This window comes from Idiotropiscis lumnitzeri, chromosome 8, assembly GCF_059441095.1.
Source record: "Idiotropiscis lumnitzeri isolate Australia: NSW breed Sydney's pygmy pipehorse chromosome 8, RoL_Ilum_1.0, whole genome shotgun sequence".
In the NCBI taxonomy this organism is placed as follows: Eukaryota; Metazoa; Chordata; class Actinopteri; order Syngnathiformes; family Syngnathidae; genus Idiotropiscis; species Idiotropiscis lumnitzeri.
This window is the reverse complement of record NC_142398.1, coordinates 17,483,181-17,502,387: the sequence shown is the minus strand read 5'-3', so window position 1 is coordinate 17,502,387 and position 19,207 is coordinate 17,483,181. Positions and strand designations below refer to the sequence as shown.

Below are 19,207 nucleotides of genomic sequence, written 5' to 3'. Positions count from 1 at the left end.
TTTATTCATGAAATCAGAGGACGACAGATGGTACAGTAAATATTACGGGCACCTTAAAGTGGTGTCTATTGGGTGCAACGGTATAAAAGTCACACCCTTAAATAAATAAATAAATAAATCAACATCTTAAAAATAAAAAAAGATAAAAATTAAATGTGTTGCTGGCTTCAACACCATTTAAAAAAGGTTTTAAATCATTAAAATGAAATTTCCATTCTTGAAGAATGATAAAACGTTTGTCAAATCTAAAAAGTTGACTGCCTATATGCAGTTAATAAAAGGTTCACAAGATATTTTTTTTTTTGTTGGTTGTATGGCAGCATTTGAGCTGTTTTTCTTTTAAACTACCAAGATAAAGGTATGGCGGAGAGCCACTAAATGGATAAAATTAATTGCTGACTCACCAAATGATACATAGACTAAATAGAAGACAATCAATACAATAAAAATGAATTATAGAACATGCGGGCAAAATTCATCTCGGCTAATCCATCTTAGTCTCCTTATTGTTTTTCCTTCTCCAGCACCACGTCTCCTTGAGACAATTAGAGGACTGCAGCACTGGGGAAACTAGACGAGAATGCATGCATGGAGTTACGCACACACACACACACACACACACACACACCCACACACTGGACATCAGTGCAGTCAGGTGAGGAGGACAATAGGAGAACAAGCACATTAGCTCTCCACCAAAGGGCCCACGAGGCACTCTGAACCGTATTACTATTTCAGGATAATTACTGCACAGCACTCACATCTATTGTCCTCTGTAATGACCCCCGCAACCCACTTTTCCCTTCTTCCTCACCTTCCCATCCATCTTTTTCACCCTTTCGGTTCCATATCATCCTTTTTGTCTCTTCCAGCTGCCATGTTGCCACCTCGTCTTAATATCGCTGCTCTAATTTCCCTTTGTCTCTTCTTACCTGCACAATGTATCCGAGATCCAATAAGTTGTCGCAAAAACAAAAAGAAAAAAAGCATCACTGGGTTACTCATTCTGTCTTATTAAGTCCACAATCCAGAACATTTATAATTAATACCATACGGAACACGATGGAGTTTTCTGCACAAGAGGCGGCCCCCATTTTCTTTATTAACAGCATCAAATGTCCTCATAAGTCCTGACTGTGTAATAAAGTGGATTGAACATCAGAGAACTGATCAAGGTGACATTTTCAAGACGACTTGTACGTGGCCCATGGCCAATGTTGGAAAGGGGCCCCGTGTCCTGGATGTGACGGTCTGTGTGAAGACTCAGCACGCCAGCATTTATCTCAATAAAGACATGACGCCTGAGAAGAGAGGCAGGCATATTTTTTATGGAGAGAAATGACAAGAAATGATAGATTGGTGAGTAATTAGCTCTTTTTTTTTTTTTTTTTAAATGACTTCAGCGTTACAAAAGGTGGTCCAGCGGGAACTAGACACGTTTGATGAATGTTTTTTTGTGCAGTGCTAGACATGTACAAGGGATTCGAAAATGTAAAATGGTAATTTCCTAAATGTCAACGGTCTCCAACTTTGTAGGACCATCTTCAACTTTTCACCTGTGCAAAATGAAATGAATACAAGTCACCGGTGAATTCAGATATAGTGCGGGCCATGAGCGTTCTCTCCTTGTGGTAAAAGCACTTTGAAAGACATTGTGACTTCATCGTAAAGCTATTACACAGAAAGGACACACCAAATGTCATGAGAAAGCAGTCATTTACATGATATTTATTTGATTTGATTTCCGTTTAGGAATGACGATTTTTAAATTTTTTCAATACTATATATATATATATTTATTTATTAACAATTTGACAATTGCAGCTTCAATGTACGGCTAACTAGTCATGGCAGGGGCAAATGCTTTCACACGGATGCAACATGCGCACACAAAGAGGAATGATGTTTTGTGTACGCACGCAATATGAATCTGGAAACCTTTTTGGCGGCAATGATGGAATTGATACTGGCAAAGCATCGATTACGTTTGATATGATGTCATTGTGAAACGGTTGCTTGCCAAGAAAGAGAGCAGGCGGAATAAAATACATCAGTGTGATGGTCTTTAGGTGACAATTCTCGGTTAAAAGGCCGCACTTAAAGGGACGCTTCATTGATGTGAACAACGGCACTTGGACAATAGGTTTGCATGTAAAAATGCCATCAGTACTAAAATGTTACCGACTAAAAGACGCTGTAGTGATTTAAGGTTTTTTTTTTTTTGTGGTGACATTTACAACAAATTGGCACGCCCCCTCCTGGAGTTCGGCTTGTTATTTTTTTCTGGTTACGTCTACGTCTCAGCAGGGAGCAAAGTGAGGTACTCGAATTGTCAGTTCTATTGTCTAAAACGGCGACCGATCGCCACCAAGATGCAAATGCACATTACTATTGTCCACTTCCACCTGCGAAAGTCGAAAAGCAATAGCAACAATTAGCTGTAAAATCAGGCTGTAAAAATAAGCAGTTACGTGTTGTCCGACAGCGCTTGCAGCCACCAGCTTCACCATGAGCGTGAGTGGGCATCAATTTCAGATAAAAACCTCATCGAACAACGGGGCATTCTTGAACGTGCACATCGCCGAGCGGGCGATCAATCGAGTTAGCTTGTGCGCAGATCCAGTTACCGTGAATTTGAAAAATAATCAAGCTGATGTCAAGTTATTAAGAAGTAAGATGTTCCAGTTTCTGAACTGCTCCCAATTTTTGAGTCGAATCTCAACGGAACGCTTTTTTTTTTTTTGGGGGGGGGGGGGTGGTTGCTTTTTAAAAATCACATCTCCAGTCACGGATTTGCCTTTTGAAGTGACGCATGTGAAGAAACTTTCTTGCTGTAAGAATGAATAATATGACTCATTTCTCACTCTTTCCATCAGATTTAGACAAAGTAAGTGTTGAAACATTGCAGTGTCAAACGGAACGCCTGAGTCAACCTCATGCTGATTTCAGACATCCGACGATAATGTTCCCAAAAAAGAGCGCCCCCATTCAACCTTCCCCTCTCATCACAATCAAGTGGAGGAGAAAGTGATTCTCTGATGGTTTGCTGTTATCTCGAATGGATGTCTTTGATGCACACGGAGAACATCTAGAACATGCAGCAAACGGTTAGAGAGACACAAACTTGGGGAAATTATAACTTTAAGGCACTCAAACTAGTTTGGGGAGGCAGATACGGTATATATCCAACGAAACATCATGAAACAAGTATGACATGCAATGGTAGGTCCTTCCGCAAAACAAACAGAATAAAAAAAAAGCGTATGGGGCGTCAAGTCTTTTATATGACACGGAAGGTTTAGTGAGACTACAGCATCTCCAAAAGGGGGTTGGCAGTTTGGCGTGGCAGCGGTCCGTCATAGCGGCGTCTGTCAGCGAAATTGCGTGATTATTCATAAAAATAATCACCCTCACCGTCCGTCTTCGTCCGATTAAAGCACTTCTGTCCTTGCATTTAACCCTCTGTACACAACAACCCCCACCACCTCCAAAAATGATCCGGGCATGACGAGAGACTAACGGCAGAGGTTTCATAATTCATTTATAATTCTTAAACATTACTTAACACTCATTAGTGGGTAAATTCCCTGTTCACATTATCTTATTGTAATTTCACGACAAAAATCTTGAATTTCTCGTCTTCTATCCTCTGTCCCAAAAATGGCCGTCCGTCCAGGACGGATGGACGGTTCTGTCCCAGGGATGAAATGCCCATTTCTCTTTTATTGACAATGTTGAAACGTGAGATTTGATATGATTAATGCTAAGGCAACGTGCTTTCGTTTGACTAGTGGTGGGACTCTAAACAAACAATATGTAGTTATTTAAAAAAAAAAAAAATCCAAATGGTTAAAGGCTTTAAATCTATGAATCTCAATTTATCACATTGAAAAGAAAAAAAATAATTGCACATATTTTGGTCAACGAATAATCCAAATTTAAAAAAAAAAAAAATCAATCAAGCTACTACAAATTACGATACATTTATTTTAAAGGAAGTGCAATTATAGGAATTGGCAAGGCTGTAACTCATGAAAGATGACTATTATCAGGTTTGGACCAAAATGCGTCAAAGTGAGGAAGGAGTAACTCTAAATGGTATTTTATATATATATATATATATATATATATATATATATATATATATATATAAAAAAAAAAAACTGAAAAAAAAAGGCAAACAAAGCGTGTATGGCATAGACAAAAGGAACAAGACACCAGACGTAGACATCTGACATAGACACCGACCCGACAAGAACTGAACGTAAACAGGGAACTAAATACAAAAAATTTGACGAGGCAACGAGGAACACCTGGACATACCACAAAGCTTGGAGGGAGCTGATTGGCTAACACGGACGACAAGCACAGGTGGACACAATCAGCTTTAACAAGAGACACCACCAAGGAACACAAAGAAGAAAATAAAACCATGAAACTTCATCAACCAAAATCAACAAACAGACCATGCAAATATTTTCAAGAGTGACAAGAACTTTTCCTAACCTCTTTTAGTCCCTTGAAGACATAATTGTTTTACTTTCCAATACGCTCAAACCTTCAAATATACTTGGCAAACAGCAGTTAATATAAAGTTCCATTTCGAACATCGGAAATGGCCAAGCAACATAAAAAGAAACACTCCCTTGACTGACCTAAATCCCTGCGTTGTGCCAGAACCAAGAACAATAATTGCGCTTGCAAAGTAGGCCATAACACTTTGATAAACATCTTCGTGTGATTTAATAACAACAAAGCCATTGGTTTTACAATACCTCAGTTTATTTCGTCTCCTCTTTCTGACAGTTACTGAGACAAAGTAGCAACGATCGTACTAGAGATGCTGATGTTAATTTTAGCTCGGGTGTCCGGGGGTTTGTTGCGACATGCTTACAAAAGGGACTTGAGCTTTCGGTTGCTAAGCTTTTTTAAAATGTTTGTTGCAGAGTTTGCACATCAACATGCTCTGCTTGTATTTATTTGTTTGATTATCTATTTATTTATTTTATATTTTCATGACATTTCCACAGTAATCAATGTAGTCTTGCGTCTTCCAGCCTGTTATTAGCCTAATGTTCTGGTTCCGTGACATCACTCAGTGCATTTTCTGCATTCGTGTTTTCATTATCGATGTGATCGGAATTAGAACACCAGTGGGATTAAATTGTCCCCCCCCTCCACATTTTTTTTTTTCTGTGAATTAATTATTCAAAATTTAAAAACCTTCTTTACTGTACAGTACTGTTCATAATGTTGATACCCCCAAAAATCAGATTACAGTCATTGGCTTGGTTTATCATGTTCTGTTGTCACCTTGCGTCTAAAATGGTGATGAATTGCCACCAAAATGTTCAGAAATTCCTAATCTTGTCCATTGCAATTTATGCAAATATAAAAGTGATCTGCATAATATTTTAAAATCATTGACATCCACTATCACCTCCACAAAAATGATAAATAGCCAGCTTATGTTTTTTTTTTAAATAGGTCAAAATGGTCAATAGTCGGAATGTGCATGTGAATTTTGGTGCCAATTGGTCATAGTTTTCGGACATTTAGCAACGCGAAGGTTTATTAGCGTTCCAAAGGCTAACAGGCAGGCAGCCATAGTTGTTCGTGCCCGCTAGCTCGGCTTGTGGAGGCCGAATTAGCTTTTGACAGCTAAATAAAAAATGGTGGTAGACCAAGATCAGCTTCTTACCAGGCAACTCTCTCGGGCACCCCCTATCGTGGTCACACGGCGTCCATGCAGTCCATTTCTGATAAATATGCTTGTCAAGATTTCAAAGTTGGACTCGTAATGATTTGGAGCACCGGACTTCAAGTGATGAGGCCGACAAAAGCCGATTATGGCCGATGAAGGCACTTCATTTCCGTATACGTGGAGAAAGGAAGAACCCCATAAACCAGGGTCAGGGAACTACAGTTCCTCGGGAGCCAGATCCTGCCTGGTTTTAAAGTCTTTTGTTGTTTTTATTGATTGCTCCAAAACAAATGTATATAATTGAAAATTCAAGCTAATATAATTTCATCACACACAAGAAAAATACACAAATTGAGCTTGTTAATGAAAACTGGAGCACCCCAGCTGGCTGATCCTTTTAAATGTAGTGAATGATTAAATGTGTTTGTGTCTCTGTTAAAGCCCCCAACCAGCTTTTACACAAGAACTAGTTGAAGATTTGAGAGGATTTTTATGGCGCCCGTTTCTTCTCCTCCTGTTACCCTGAGCTCGACTGTCTCCCCAAGTGATTCAAATGATAAAAGTGTTTTACTCCAGTGTGAGTGTGAGCCCATTATTTCCTGTCCTCATTTCCACAACAAATGAGCGACGCGGTTGTCTGGATAATGTTGCTCCCCAACGCCGCCATCAGGTGGCAACACACTTCCAGCTAAGAAGCCAAAACAACCCCACCTCCAAACACACTCTTAATAATGACACTTTCTCCCTGTTATTTGGCTCCGTTATTGAATTGCAATTAATTTCTTTTCTCCACCAAATCAGTTTTTCCTTATCAGTGGAGACAAACAAACACGATGCTGCTGTGAACAATTCAAATATGATAAACCTAATTCAAAATGAATTATTTCTGTGCTGTTTTCATCTATAAATATGTTGATGTGTTTCATATATTTTGTATGCGGCGCTATCTATTTTAAGATGAGACGTGTCTGAAGCTAGCTTTCACACAAGAAAGAATGCTTAAATAAAGAAAATAAGTCTTTTATCACAGGATGGGGTGGCAAGATGGACAACTGGTTAGCATGTCCACCTCACAGCCCAGAGGTCTCGGGTTCGGTTCCAGCTTTGGCCTTCTTCCTATACTATTTTCAGTATGACTTTTAAGTGCTTGCAAAACGAAGAAATTGGTTATACAAGTTACAGAATTTACAAGGATGTAAGGAGAAAGTTTTTTTTGTTGTTGTGTGGTCCTAAAATGAGCACATAAAAATGCAGGAACTTAAATAGCCCGGACAACAAACCAAATCTGGCATTGTTTGAAAGTCCCCCAAATTAGTTCAAAGATGCAGGGTTAAAAAAAAAAAAAAGCCAGCTTGTCGCTTTGATAGCCATGAGCTGATCGTCTGCCCCCCAAGTGGCATATTTAATACTTGCTCTGGTTGACTGACGTAGGAAGCAACATTTTACTCCTCAATTTATTTTCTCCCACCATGTATTTTTTTTTCATGAGGATCTCTATTGAGGTACAGCCTTTCAGGTGTATTTGGGTCCACCGGAGACTCATCACCAGTCAATCACAGTGCACATACAGAGTGAGTGTGTGTGTGTGTGTGTGTGTGTGTAGCAAAACATAGGCTTTTACAGTTATAAATTTAATTATTTGTCACCTAAGCTGTTAAAAGAGACAAAAATGCAATTTCTTTTCTTTCTTTCTTTTTTTTTTTAATGAAACACCCCCTCAAAAAATGTGTGTATGTATTTTCAGGCTGACAGAAAACCCTAAACATGCATCTAAGCAATAAGGCAATTAACAAATGTTTTTGGCTTAAAAACAAAAACACCACATTTCTGAAATAACGAACGTAAATGCTGAAAACGTTTTAATGAGGTGCAGAAATAATGTTGGCTTAAAGTCTTTGACATGTTTGTAAACAGTTCCAACTAAAGACATTCATATAATAGTGTGAGAAATCTGAATAAAAAAATTCTTGTTTCATATAAAAATGTCCTTGTTAGAGGATCGCCATATCCTGTGGCCGAACACCGGTTCGCCGTGTATTTATTTAAAAATGTAATTGCGATGGTGAGCTAATAAGTGTGAGAAGGAAGGGACATCGTGGCAAGCAAGACAAGGTGCTCCTGTAAATTTCAGCCGACTTTCACGGGATGAAAGTATGACACGGCATCCACAGTGACGCGTGCACCGGCAAGTCGAAGAAAATTGATGCACGGTGGAAGAGGAGCCTATTAAAGATCAGCTCATCTCGCAGGTTTGAGGCCACTTGAGGGCCGAGGTGGCCGAGTGTCGCTCATGCTGACAGCGAGCCCACCCAATCAAATCGTCTGTCAGCTTGTCAGCATGACACACTCACCAGCGGGGGATACTGAAAAGCCAATGTTCATCCAGACACCTACACTACTTTAGAAGATCAGGGTGCATTGCAGCTCAACATGTCACAAGTTGAACCTCAGAAGTTGACAGTTTGAATGTTTGATTGAGTCAGAATCTGAAATAAAAAAAAAAAAAAAAAATATAAATGCATTTTTTTATTGAAAATTTTTATTATTCATGGTTTTATTAATGCAATACAATGTTTAATTTTTTTATCATTTGGAATCTTACTATTATCATATAGAATGTAAAATGGTATACTAGTCATTTGGTATAGCCTCGCGGGCCAAATATAATTACACTGCGGGCCAAATTTGGCCCGCGGGCCAGAGTTTTGACACCCACGCACGATAAGATTCAGTTTAGAAATATTTATTTCAAATAATGTTAAACAAAAAAAAAAATCATCATTCGTTCAATCATAAAGTTAGTTAAGTAGTTAACGTTAAATTTACATATCTATCATGAAAACACAAATGTGCCATCTCGGGCAACCTCTGATATGGCTTCATACATTTATGTATAAATCACAATTTTTTTCAGCTGTAGCCTTAAGGGGCATCCTCTGGTGTTAAAAAAAAGCATATTAATTCATCCGTGAATTAATGCATTAAAAAATTTTCAAGAAAAAAATTAATTAAATATGCGTTGGTCATGTGTGACAACAGTAAATGTTGAGAACTAATCGTAGGGAACATAAGGATTTTACTCTACAAGCATAATTAATTGAAAAAAAAAGCATTTTCTTTTCATATAAAACTTCAATTCTTGCTTCAAATGGCGTAAAAATGGATGATGGCCCAAGCATAAAACACATCACAGCAAAACAGGAAATAAGGCCTGCAAATATGATTATGTATCCATCACATAAAGGTTATTTCATGTCACTGATTTGTTTGATTCGACTTTTGTTTACTTTAGTGTGGCGCTAAACCCGATTCGCCATCCAAACCAATGCATACAAATGAACGCAGACGAGCTCTCTTCCGTTCATGTCTCCGCTCTCGTTTTCCATTCCATTCCATTTGGGCGTATTCCATTCAAGTCAAATGCATTTAATGCGTTACTTTGCATTGCTGCTGCACGCCCAAATTTGCTGCCTTCTTGACAGACACGCGACAGTGACAGACACCTCGTCATCCATCAATCCGCTCAATTAAACAACAGGTCGAGGGATTGGACGGCTGAATACTAAAAGATTGTCGCATACCTCCAAACACACGCAGTACTGTACATAAATCTTATATTCACTCTCTGAGCCATCACACACACACACACACACACACACACACACACACACACACACATGTGCATGTGTCTCCACTCACTGCAGTCAATAGGGTGTTGTAAGACAGCAGGTGAGCGAGCAAAGTCATCAATTCTTGAGCCGGGGGGCTATGCCGAAGAAAGACACAGATATGGAATAACATGCACGTGTACACATTGGCACACGGCTTTGTGTTGTTCTTTCACACACGGCCCACTTTCAACGCTGTTGAATTAAGGGATTTAGTGACTTAGAGTTTCTTTGTTTTTCTCTCAGAGATGGCTCAACATACAGCAGCTGACAGGTGGAAAAAAAGAGCTGGTCGCTTTGGTTATCCTAAAATATTAGTATGATGGACAAATAAAAATCTTGCTAACTTTGCATTGTGCCAGAATTAAGCAGATTAATCATCCATCTGAGGGGGCTGATATTTTAGCTTCCGCCGTCGCCAATTGTCAACGGAAATTAACCTCAGATGGAACTCAATACAACATTTGCAAACGTCGCGGCTCAACGTGGCTTTTCTGGATTTGGTCACATGATGTTGTCTGAACCTGGGATGTATTTGTGGTCTGGGTGCGCACAAATCTTCAAAGTTTCACATCCAAAGATGCTCCTCTTCAATGCTATAGAAACGACCAAGATCAACTTGTCAGTCAGCGACAAATGGATGTGATGTCGGATCCTCGGTGGGAGGGTTTAGCTTGCAAAACCGCGCTTGTTGACAAGCTAAACTTCAGCAGGTTAGACAGTTGGATAATGGAGGACTTATGAAGTATTTTCCTTTCATTATTTTAAATGAATTCACCGATTGTGCCATCCAGCTACAACACACTACTGTGCTCCTCGTAGATGTTTTTCACACTTTGAAACATTTTTGCGGTTTTCGAAATACCCATCAACTCTGACCAGTTTCCTTATTATTGCTGAAGAAAAGAAACCCCAGAGACAACAAACGTATTTAAGCCAAAAAAATTCAAATTTGGCCTCGTCTGACCAAAGAACCTTCTTCCACATGTTTGCTGTGTCATCCACATCGCAAAGGGGACTTCTTATGCCTTTGTTTCAACAATAGAGCTCTTTTCGCCACGCTTCCATAGCGGCCAGATTTGTGGCTGTCCGTGAACAGATTCTGCCACCGATTTCTGCAAGTCGTCCAGATTAACCATGGGCCTCTTGGCAGCTTCTCTGACCAGCGCTCTCCTCACACTCTCTGTCTCTTTAGGTGGACACTCAAGTCTTGCAGTTTTTGAACAGTACTCCTTGCGATGCGCAAAACTTGGGGTGACCTGTTTGCTCAGTTCCTTGGTCTTCATGATGCTCATTTGTGTTCTCAGGCAAATTACTGAGGCCTTCACAGAAAAAGTGTGTGTCAATCCAAACACACCCTTGAGATAGCGACTAGACAGGAGCTTGTGCAGAACCGTGGCGCCAATATTTGATCAACTGATGTGAAGACATGCAAGGGCAAATTGGTTTTCAAACAAATGGTCTTGGTGTGATATTGCAGCTTTTCACTCTTTTCGTCGGCGAATGTAAAGTCATGACGACTGACTACAGTCATCGATCTCCCATGTGTTCAATCTCAAGCATCCGGTTGGGGCGTCATCTGCTACTTTGTACAACACGAGTGTCATCTATAGCCCTCCCTTCTCTTTTAATTTGATTGGCTACCACCTGAGCCCGTTGCATAAGTCTCTCTATTTTTTTCAGTGCTGCCTGCAGGTATCTCTGAAAGCGCTTCCTCAAACAAGATCAGTGCTGAATGTAAAGGGAATATAAACAGCCACAGGCCTTTGTTTCAGTTTTTTTTAAGCACAAAACCGAGGAAGGTGAAAAAAAAAAAAGAATAGAGGATTGCGGAGAAGTGTGCTTGATGTGCCTCATCTCTATTGGGCAGGAGAGATTCAATCCCAAAATGGGGCATGCCATCTCAAAACAAAGTTGCATTGAGCTCAGCTTGTTCTCTTAAAACCACTCAGACACGTTTCAAGATAAGCTTTCTCAACTGGATACTCACTTTTCAACCTGGTGCGCTGATACTGTATCCTTGAAGACAGGAAATGTGAACACGTCTTACGTTTTTGCGGAAGTTCCATCATTTCCCTTCATGTCACTGACATCCTCAGAATCACAGAAAGAGGGAACAAAGTCCTCTGTGAGGTTGAGTGACCTTATGTTATCTTTTTCAATAACATCTCATAATAAAAACACAGCTATAAGGCCATTCCTCACCAAAGGAGCAAACATATTGCTGGGTCAAGTGGACTCATCTCTTCACCTATCTCTCTATCTATCTATCTAGCTAGCTAGCTAGCTAGCTCGCTAGCTATCCATCTACCTTGCTAGCTAGCCAGCCAGCTAGCTATATATCGAGCTAGCTAGCCAGCAAGCTACCTAGCTAGCTATCTAAAAATTAAATCAGAATTTCTCCTGAAATATATCCCAAAAACTAGAGAGGAGAAGTGATGTAGAGGACTGGAAAATGATTTGAATAAAACACACTATTACACAAGGTATAAAATTAATCTCTATTCCCTTGCACGCCAACGTATATTTGCAATGTTTTCTGTTCACAATTACACTTTCACGTAGGCACACAGATACACACCCGCCCTCACGCGCAGAGGCACAAAGATCAAGTGAAAAAACGAGAAATTGTGTAGAAAATACAAATATATGTTATATGCCGTATACACACAACATAGAACTCATCCTCTCCGAGGTCGAGGCGACTGTTAGAAATAAAAAGGTATAAGCATGCAAATGTGCACGCATGACTACAGGCATGCACGAACGCACACACACACACGACCCAAACACACACTAAATCCTCACTATTTAGATCTCTGCTTTTCAGTAAATCCTAAATAAACTAATCCCAGAACATCAACAAATTCACTTTACAGATTAGCACAGAGCACCTGCAAAATGGAACACAACCTGGGGAAGATCCAGTTTGACAATGTGCCGCTGAGAGGGCGTGAGTGTGCCGATGTGTGGGTTGTACAACTCTGATGGTATAGTCAGTAAGTAGAAAAGCGAATTGACTACCGTTCAACATGGAAGTTTCTGGCATTCCGGCACATCTAACCTATGTCAAAATCATAAAATGACGCTTTTGTCAGCTTCTTGAATACCTTCCTGGTAGTCTCGCATATATATATATGATTAACGTTATTAAATTTGGGTTGTTTTATTCACTTTGTACTTCGATTTTCCAGAAACAATGTTTCAGCCTTAAAATAAAACCGAGAAAGCCTACTGAATCAAAGCCTCTTTTTCTCCATAATTAGGCCCAATGTTGGCCTGCACCATTATGGAAGCTTTTTATGCAGACATGGCATATTAAATTTTTGCTGAGCCTTTCCGACGTTAACTTTAATTGGAGGGGAGGATGCCAGTTGTCAGCCCGAGTACTAATGTGCTAATTAGTCTTCTTGTCCACCTCTTGTCTCTCGACATCGGCGGTACAAAAGTCTCCCGTGTTCATGTTATAACAGAGCTGAATAAATAGATGTTTAGAAATACACTTAGTAATGAAAAGAGGATAAGGAATTATGCAGTGTTTGCATATTTCCGAAATGAGGCATGCAGATATGATTTATTTTCATCTCAAATGACTCCTGGTGTGCGTGCATATGCACGGGTTCAACTGGAATTGTGTCTCCTCTTTTGAGGGAAGGCACCCTATCTGTCGGCAGAGCTGGGCACGTGATCCTTTTTTTGACGGCAGAAATTTGGTTTTAAATCTCTAAAGTTGTCATCGACATATCGGAAAAGATGCATGTGATAGCTGGAACTAAGTGCAACGTGAAGCAAAGCAAAGATAAGCGCCATATTGGTTTCCTCCGTGTCGATTTAACTGAACACTGTAGTCAACTCGAAAATGAAAACACATTCTGAAAAGTTCTTAAGAAGAGATAACAAACAAAATCTCCTTTCTCTGTAGTGAGTCAAGATGAGGACTTTCGTGAACTTAAAATCCCGTCTACTACAAGGGCAAATTTAAATTATTCGGAAATAGAATAAGAATCCAAAAAGACAAAGTTCCCCTACCTGATATCATTCCATCGCTTTAGCAAATGTATGTTTGCGAACGGGCCTCTGCCCACGCCCAGTCATACACAAAAAAGGCGACAAGAGCAATAATGCTCGCTTGGAAAGCAGCAGGGGATTCAATTCTCAAGTTTTTTTTCCTTAAACAAAATAGCAGCGTGATTGAGTGTGTCTGCCAGCTGGATTCATTCAGTATTTAATTTCCTTGCGGTCCCAAGATCCATGTCTCTCTTTCCAATTTGTCCTTCTCGTGAGATAAGGATCAGAGACTAAATGAAGGGCTTTGGTTCCATCCGCTTGCCCTTTTAAATCCCTCATTTTATTTCTTTCTAAAATGTGGAATACTTTTTTTTTTAAGGTGAATGAGACTTAGGTTGGTCAAATACTTTCCATTTGGCTCATTAATCGCAATTTCTAAATTCATTTTATTTATACAGAGTGAAATCTGTCCCATTTGACAAAAAAGAGTTTGACGAATGAACAGACTTCAAGTACCGTGTGTATAGAAATCCAATATTTGCAGTCGGAGTGAAATCTTGGAATGCTGTTTTGTGTGTTGGCCCTTAAACTGAGAATTCAACTGAGAGTGCTAGACAGAGCAAGACAGACAGAGTGCTAAGGAGAGAGAGAGAGAAAGTGCCAGTGGGTATCAACACAGGAAGCTGTTGAGAGAAGAAGCAATTGAGAGCCAAAATAAACATCTTAGGGATGAAGTGTAATAAATACAGCCATCGATACAGTGCATCGATGCACCGATTGTATGCAAGGAATTAGGCCGGCCACACGGTGATGAAGGGCGCCCAGGTGGCGGACGGAGGACGGACCGGCAAAATGGGCCAAAGTGCCCATCTCTGTTAGTCGCACTCTGGCTTCATGACCGTCTATATTTTGAGATCTGTGTTGTCATCCCCACTGAAGGTCGCACTTCGGAAGCAGTCAAGTGTATAATTTCCTTCCACGACAACAGTGACCAAACGATTGTATCTTAATATAATGAAAAATATTCTAAGTGCTTTTAGCATTCCATCTCGGGCATACAACACGATGTCCTAATGGCCAATAAAATTCTTGACATATCAAGGAAATGCCAAACAGATGGCAATCCCGCGGATACGTAAAATTAACGAGCCATCCACCTACACATGTATAGGTAATTGCTTCTAAATTTCAATAGGAGAGCTCCAAGCACAGGGGAAAATTATACTTTCATTAAAAAAAAACATGAAGAGGGTTATAAATCCCGCAGAAAGTGAGTAATTAAATAAGAACAGACTGTTTTACTATCACCTTTATGTCTGTGCTACTTTGATACCTCTGACAGAGGGATTAACTCCCACTATAACAGCCCTCCTGAGGGTCGTTTGCTTAAAGAAAATCCCTACTTTATCTTTTATACCACCTCCTGTGGAGAAAAATGAGAAAAGGAGGTGTGGGTGTCACTATGACAATCTACATCCCCGTTGTGAGATGTGGAGCCATCACAACCTCGACTGTATAGTTGTTATCATGAATGGGATGATGCACACCAAATTAATTCTCCCAACAATATTACATGTTTGATGGTTTTAGTGGGAATAATTAGAATAATATCCCCCCCCCAAAAAATTGAGAGAACAAAAGGATGCTTCCCATGCAAATTGTATGACTTTGTCCTTGTATGACGTAAAAACGCATTTCAGATGTTGTTTGACTTGCAAGCAATGCGGCCATATAACCAGCACCTTGGCTGTTTATTTCTTACAGGAATGATGTTTTCAATTACCCGGCAGTTTCCATAAAACCAGCCCCTTTGGGCTCCTTCAGCATCGTCTATGTGTTATCTTGTTCCACTTGTCATGTTGAATGGCACTTAGAGGGACCCTCATTTGGCCTTTGAGTGAGACGTGATGCATTACAAACGTTCCACAATGTTGCACGTGTCACTGTGGCAGATGTTGACTTGCGCAAAGAATAAAAAAAAAAAAAAATGAACACCTGAGAATGAAGACCCTACACCCACTATCTTAATAGCAGCGAAGGTCGAAATATTAGACTTGATGGAGCTTGATGCTATATGGCAACCGTGTTCACCATATGGCAGGAATATTTAGATTAGCAAAATTGAATGGAACTCCCGCAGTGATGAAAAACACACCAAGAAAATAACACAAGTGCACCGAGCTTTCTAGGAACACGCTGAGAAAATCACTAACGATTGTAAAATATAAAATTCTTCCCAGGTATCTTCATAGAATTTTTGTTATATTATTCAGTCAAACTCCACATGCGAAAGAGATAAAGCACACTTAACATCTACGCGTTCAATTTTTGAGGTGGCGTGTTAAATGAGCTACTTCTCATCACTCCGCTGCAGAACAAGACGGGTGGAATGGGAAGAGCAAGAAGTGAGTGCCCATTCGAATATATGTCGTGTCTTGCAAAAGTATTGACCCCCTTGGCTTTTTACTAGACCTGTGCATGATCAGACATGCTAAATAAAAATATTACCTTAAATGTTCTAAAAAAAAATTATGCAAAAATATTAAATGTAACCATTGTGTATTAAATGTTAAATACAACTGTACCATATTTTCATTCATCATAGTATTGGAATTTTCTTCAGTATGAGTTTTTTTTTTTAATTTTGTTTTTTCAGAAAGAAAATGCTTAGTTTTAGTTTTTTTTTGTTAGTTTTAGTATTTTTAATATTTTTTGGGGGGTGAGGGATCTTGTTTGCTAGATTAAAGAACCACCATGGTAAGAAATTGTATAGTAAAAATTCAACAGAAATATTTGGAAATGTGGAGCATGCTACGTATACATCAGCAAATGTACATACCACTGAGTGTAAGCTGAAACCAAGCACTGTTGAAAAAGTAATAAGTAATAAATAAAGCATAATAAACACAGGGACATGGTTCAAAAGTGGAAAGAGTGTAAAAGTGTAGTTTCTAACAAAAGTGCATAAATAATGTAAAATATAAATCACAGATCCCACGTGAACACCGAGAAGGAAAAACAGATGATTCCCAAGACTCTCTTTAAAAACAATATCTTCATTTATTTTCTTATTTTATTGGTATTCTTATATACATGGCATCATTTGTGCTTTTTATTATCAAGAGTAAAATCAAGTCAGAAAAAAAAAAACAAACAACAACTTAAAACCAGGATTGTATAGTTCTTTTTTTTAGTTGGATATACTGCAACTACAAACCCAAGGGAGAAGGTGTTTGGGGTGTTGTGTTTGTGGAGGGGGTCAGGGGCAAAAAAAAAAAAAAAAAAAAGGGGGTAGGTAGGTCGATAAATAGGTTGACACTTGCAGATGTTCACTGAAGGGAGTGTGAACGTCCAGACTGGGATGTGCTTTTACCAACAGCAGCAAAGGCACCTGTGTTTCGCTTTGTATAAAAACAGAGTCAGTCGATCAGTCAGCCTCAGGGCCTGAAACCTACTCAACACGTACTTATTCCGCTCAGTGCCCTTCGGGGCGAGGGGGGTGACGCCTATTCTGATTACTCATCATATTCACATCACAGATTTCATTAAAAAAAAAAAAAAAAAAAAAAAAAACATAAAAAAAACAACCATCATCAATATTATTGTGGAATCTCTTATGTTGTTTTTTTTTTCAAAATGAAGAATTACGATTGGGCGATTTAGTGTATCAGAATATCAGATGAGCAACAGATGAAAAAGGAATAGGAAGCACCGTGTGGGGAGAATATGATTGATCACTGATTAATATTTTGTTAAACAGGGAAATTAAGGCGATTGAAAAAAAAAAGAACAGAAAAATCCACAGAAGAGACTGCAGGATGAGATTTTCAAACTGTGTTCACATTGTACTTCAGGTTGCCTGGCAACAAGCTGTAGATTTTTGTGAAGACACCCAAACTTTTCAAAACTCAACTCAATATAGTTCCCAAACTTGACGGCTATACTCGAGGGGGCGGGGGGGGGGCAATGTTTGTTCTTGCCCGTGTGAACGTTAAATTAATCAGTATCGTGTCTTTTTCCACTTTGGTCCTGACCCAAAAAACAAAATTAAAAGTGGAATCACACCCTTAAAGTCCAATAGGAGGCCTGAACTGGTTGTACTGTTGTTGTGGTGGTCAAATAGCAATATTTTCTGCTGGTAACCTGAGCCTGACCATTTAGAAAAAAAAAAAAAAAAAAAGAGTGGACACAGCAATCCTACTGTTCTAAGTCTGAACCTAAATAATAATAAATAGTGAATGGAAAAGAGTAAAGTTGTGGAATAATTCAAGTGAGCGGTTATTCTTCAGTCGTGACACTATTACGTGACTGAAAATGGTAAGTGTGAGAGAGGAAATTCCAGTAAGGTTGGAAGGGGAAGGCCTTTCTGGTATAGCTTGGTCCAGTAACTAGCCTCGATTAAAACCAAAAGTGGGAGCTACCCACAGCTGGAACACAAGATTCTCAGCTGAGGTTCACCCACGGTCCTTGTCCGCCGTGTTCCTGCTGGTGAGGTCGCAGTCATTACCGCGAGCTTTTTTGGTCATTCGATGAATACTACACGCTTTTGTCATTATATCAGATGACCTCTTACGTCGCAACTATGACAACATAACAGCCACACGGGCTTCGATATCCGATAGTCCGACATAGTACGGTTATGGCATCCATGTCCTTCGAGTGACACCTCCAATTTACGTCGGCAGTTCCACCAAATTCGTCCATTCTGTTGAGTAACGTGTCAAAGTGGCCCAATCCAAGTTAGTCGCGAACTGAGCTCATCCTCGTTGATGTTGATTTAGTTCGTTAGCCGACACAAAACCACAACCCATGACGATTGGTGCTGCCAGGCTTGCGTCCATTTCATGTGACTTGCCATATGACAACCGTTATGATCCACATTGAGTCCGTTTGTTGGCTAGCGTTAGCTTTTCTCCAGAGGTCCATTGTTTCTGTCCATCTTCGACTTTCAGCTCCAGAGGCAAAAGTTACTCGTGGTTTGGCAGGTCGAGCCTTTCTCAGCGGGCGATAGGTAGAGCTTGCCATTAGCGCAAGCACACAGTTCGTACACACCTGTCTGTTTGGTGTAGGTGGTACCTGCTGCTGCCCCTTCCAGAGGGTCCGCTGCACTGCCAAGAGGAATGTTGCCCAGCCGGATGGTGTTTGCGTCCAGAGAGATCTGGGAGCAAAAGGAATTTATGATTTAGAGTTTGTTGAAAGAGAAGGAGAAAATATATTTTGGTGTCAAAATGTTGATTGTCTGGAGGAGTAATTAAAAGAAACAAGTTATTTTAGATTATTAGTATTAAATAGACGTATAACATAGCCATCGCAAAACTTTCATTTATCGCTAACCCTGTTGAGCTAGAAAAATCTGAGTGTCTAATCCTTAATTACTTGCAGCAAAAACTGAACAGACACAAACATTCCAAGTCTGCTGCTGCCGCTTCTCCTGAATTTGAATCGGGTCAAAGACGTGACCCGCCGCAGTTGGTGACCATATTAGAGTCATTGGATCGACGAACGTCCACCTCATTGGATTGACATGAATGAAAAGAATTCGCTCGCATTTTCTTGAAATCATGTTCAGCTAACAAAAAAAAAATCATTTGATGACGACAAAAAAAAAAAAAAAGAACACAATTCAACCATTTTTCTTCAACCCCCCCCCCCCCCGAGTTAATTTTTTGGGCGTGTGTGACGTCAGAGGTGGGGAATCTACTCTCGACAGGCCGACAACTTGATGGAGAGAGAAAGGACAAGTGAGGAATCACACGTGAGAAGCAATTAGTTTAACTAATGATTTCACTTTGGCTGACGGGGCACATCTTGATCTGTTTAAAAAACA

General features: G+C 39.7%; 1 protein-coding gene across 1 annotated transcript in view; it reads right to left on the bottom strand.

Moving 5' to 3' along the window:
• Nucleotides 1-18,253: 18,253 nt before the first annotated feature.
• The window catches only part of sgcz (sarcoglycan zeta), a 191,528-nt gene continuing 190,574 nt past the window's right edge, over nt 18,254-19,207 (bottom strand). Inside the window, exon 8 of the mRNA XM_088302779.1 lies at nt 18,254-18,538. Within this exon, the coding sequence (XP_088158905.1) occupies nt 18,329-18,538 (210 nt within the window). The 3' untranslated portion in view covers nt 18,254-18,328. The remainder of the gene's footprint in view (nt 18,539-19,207) is intronic.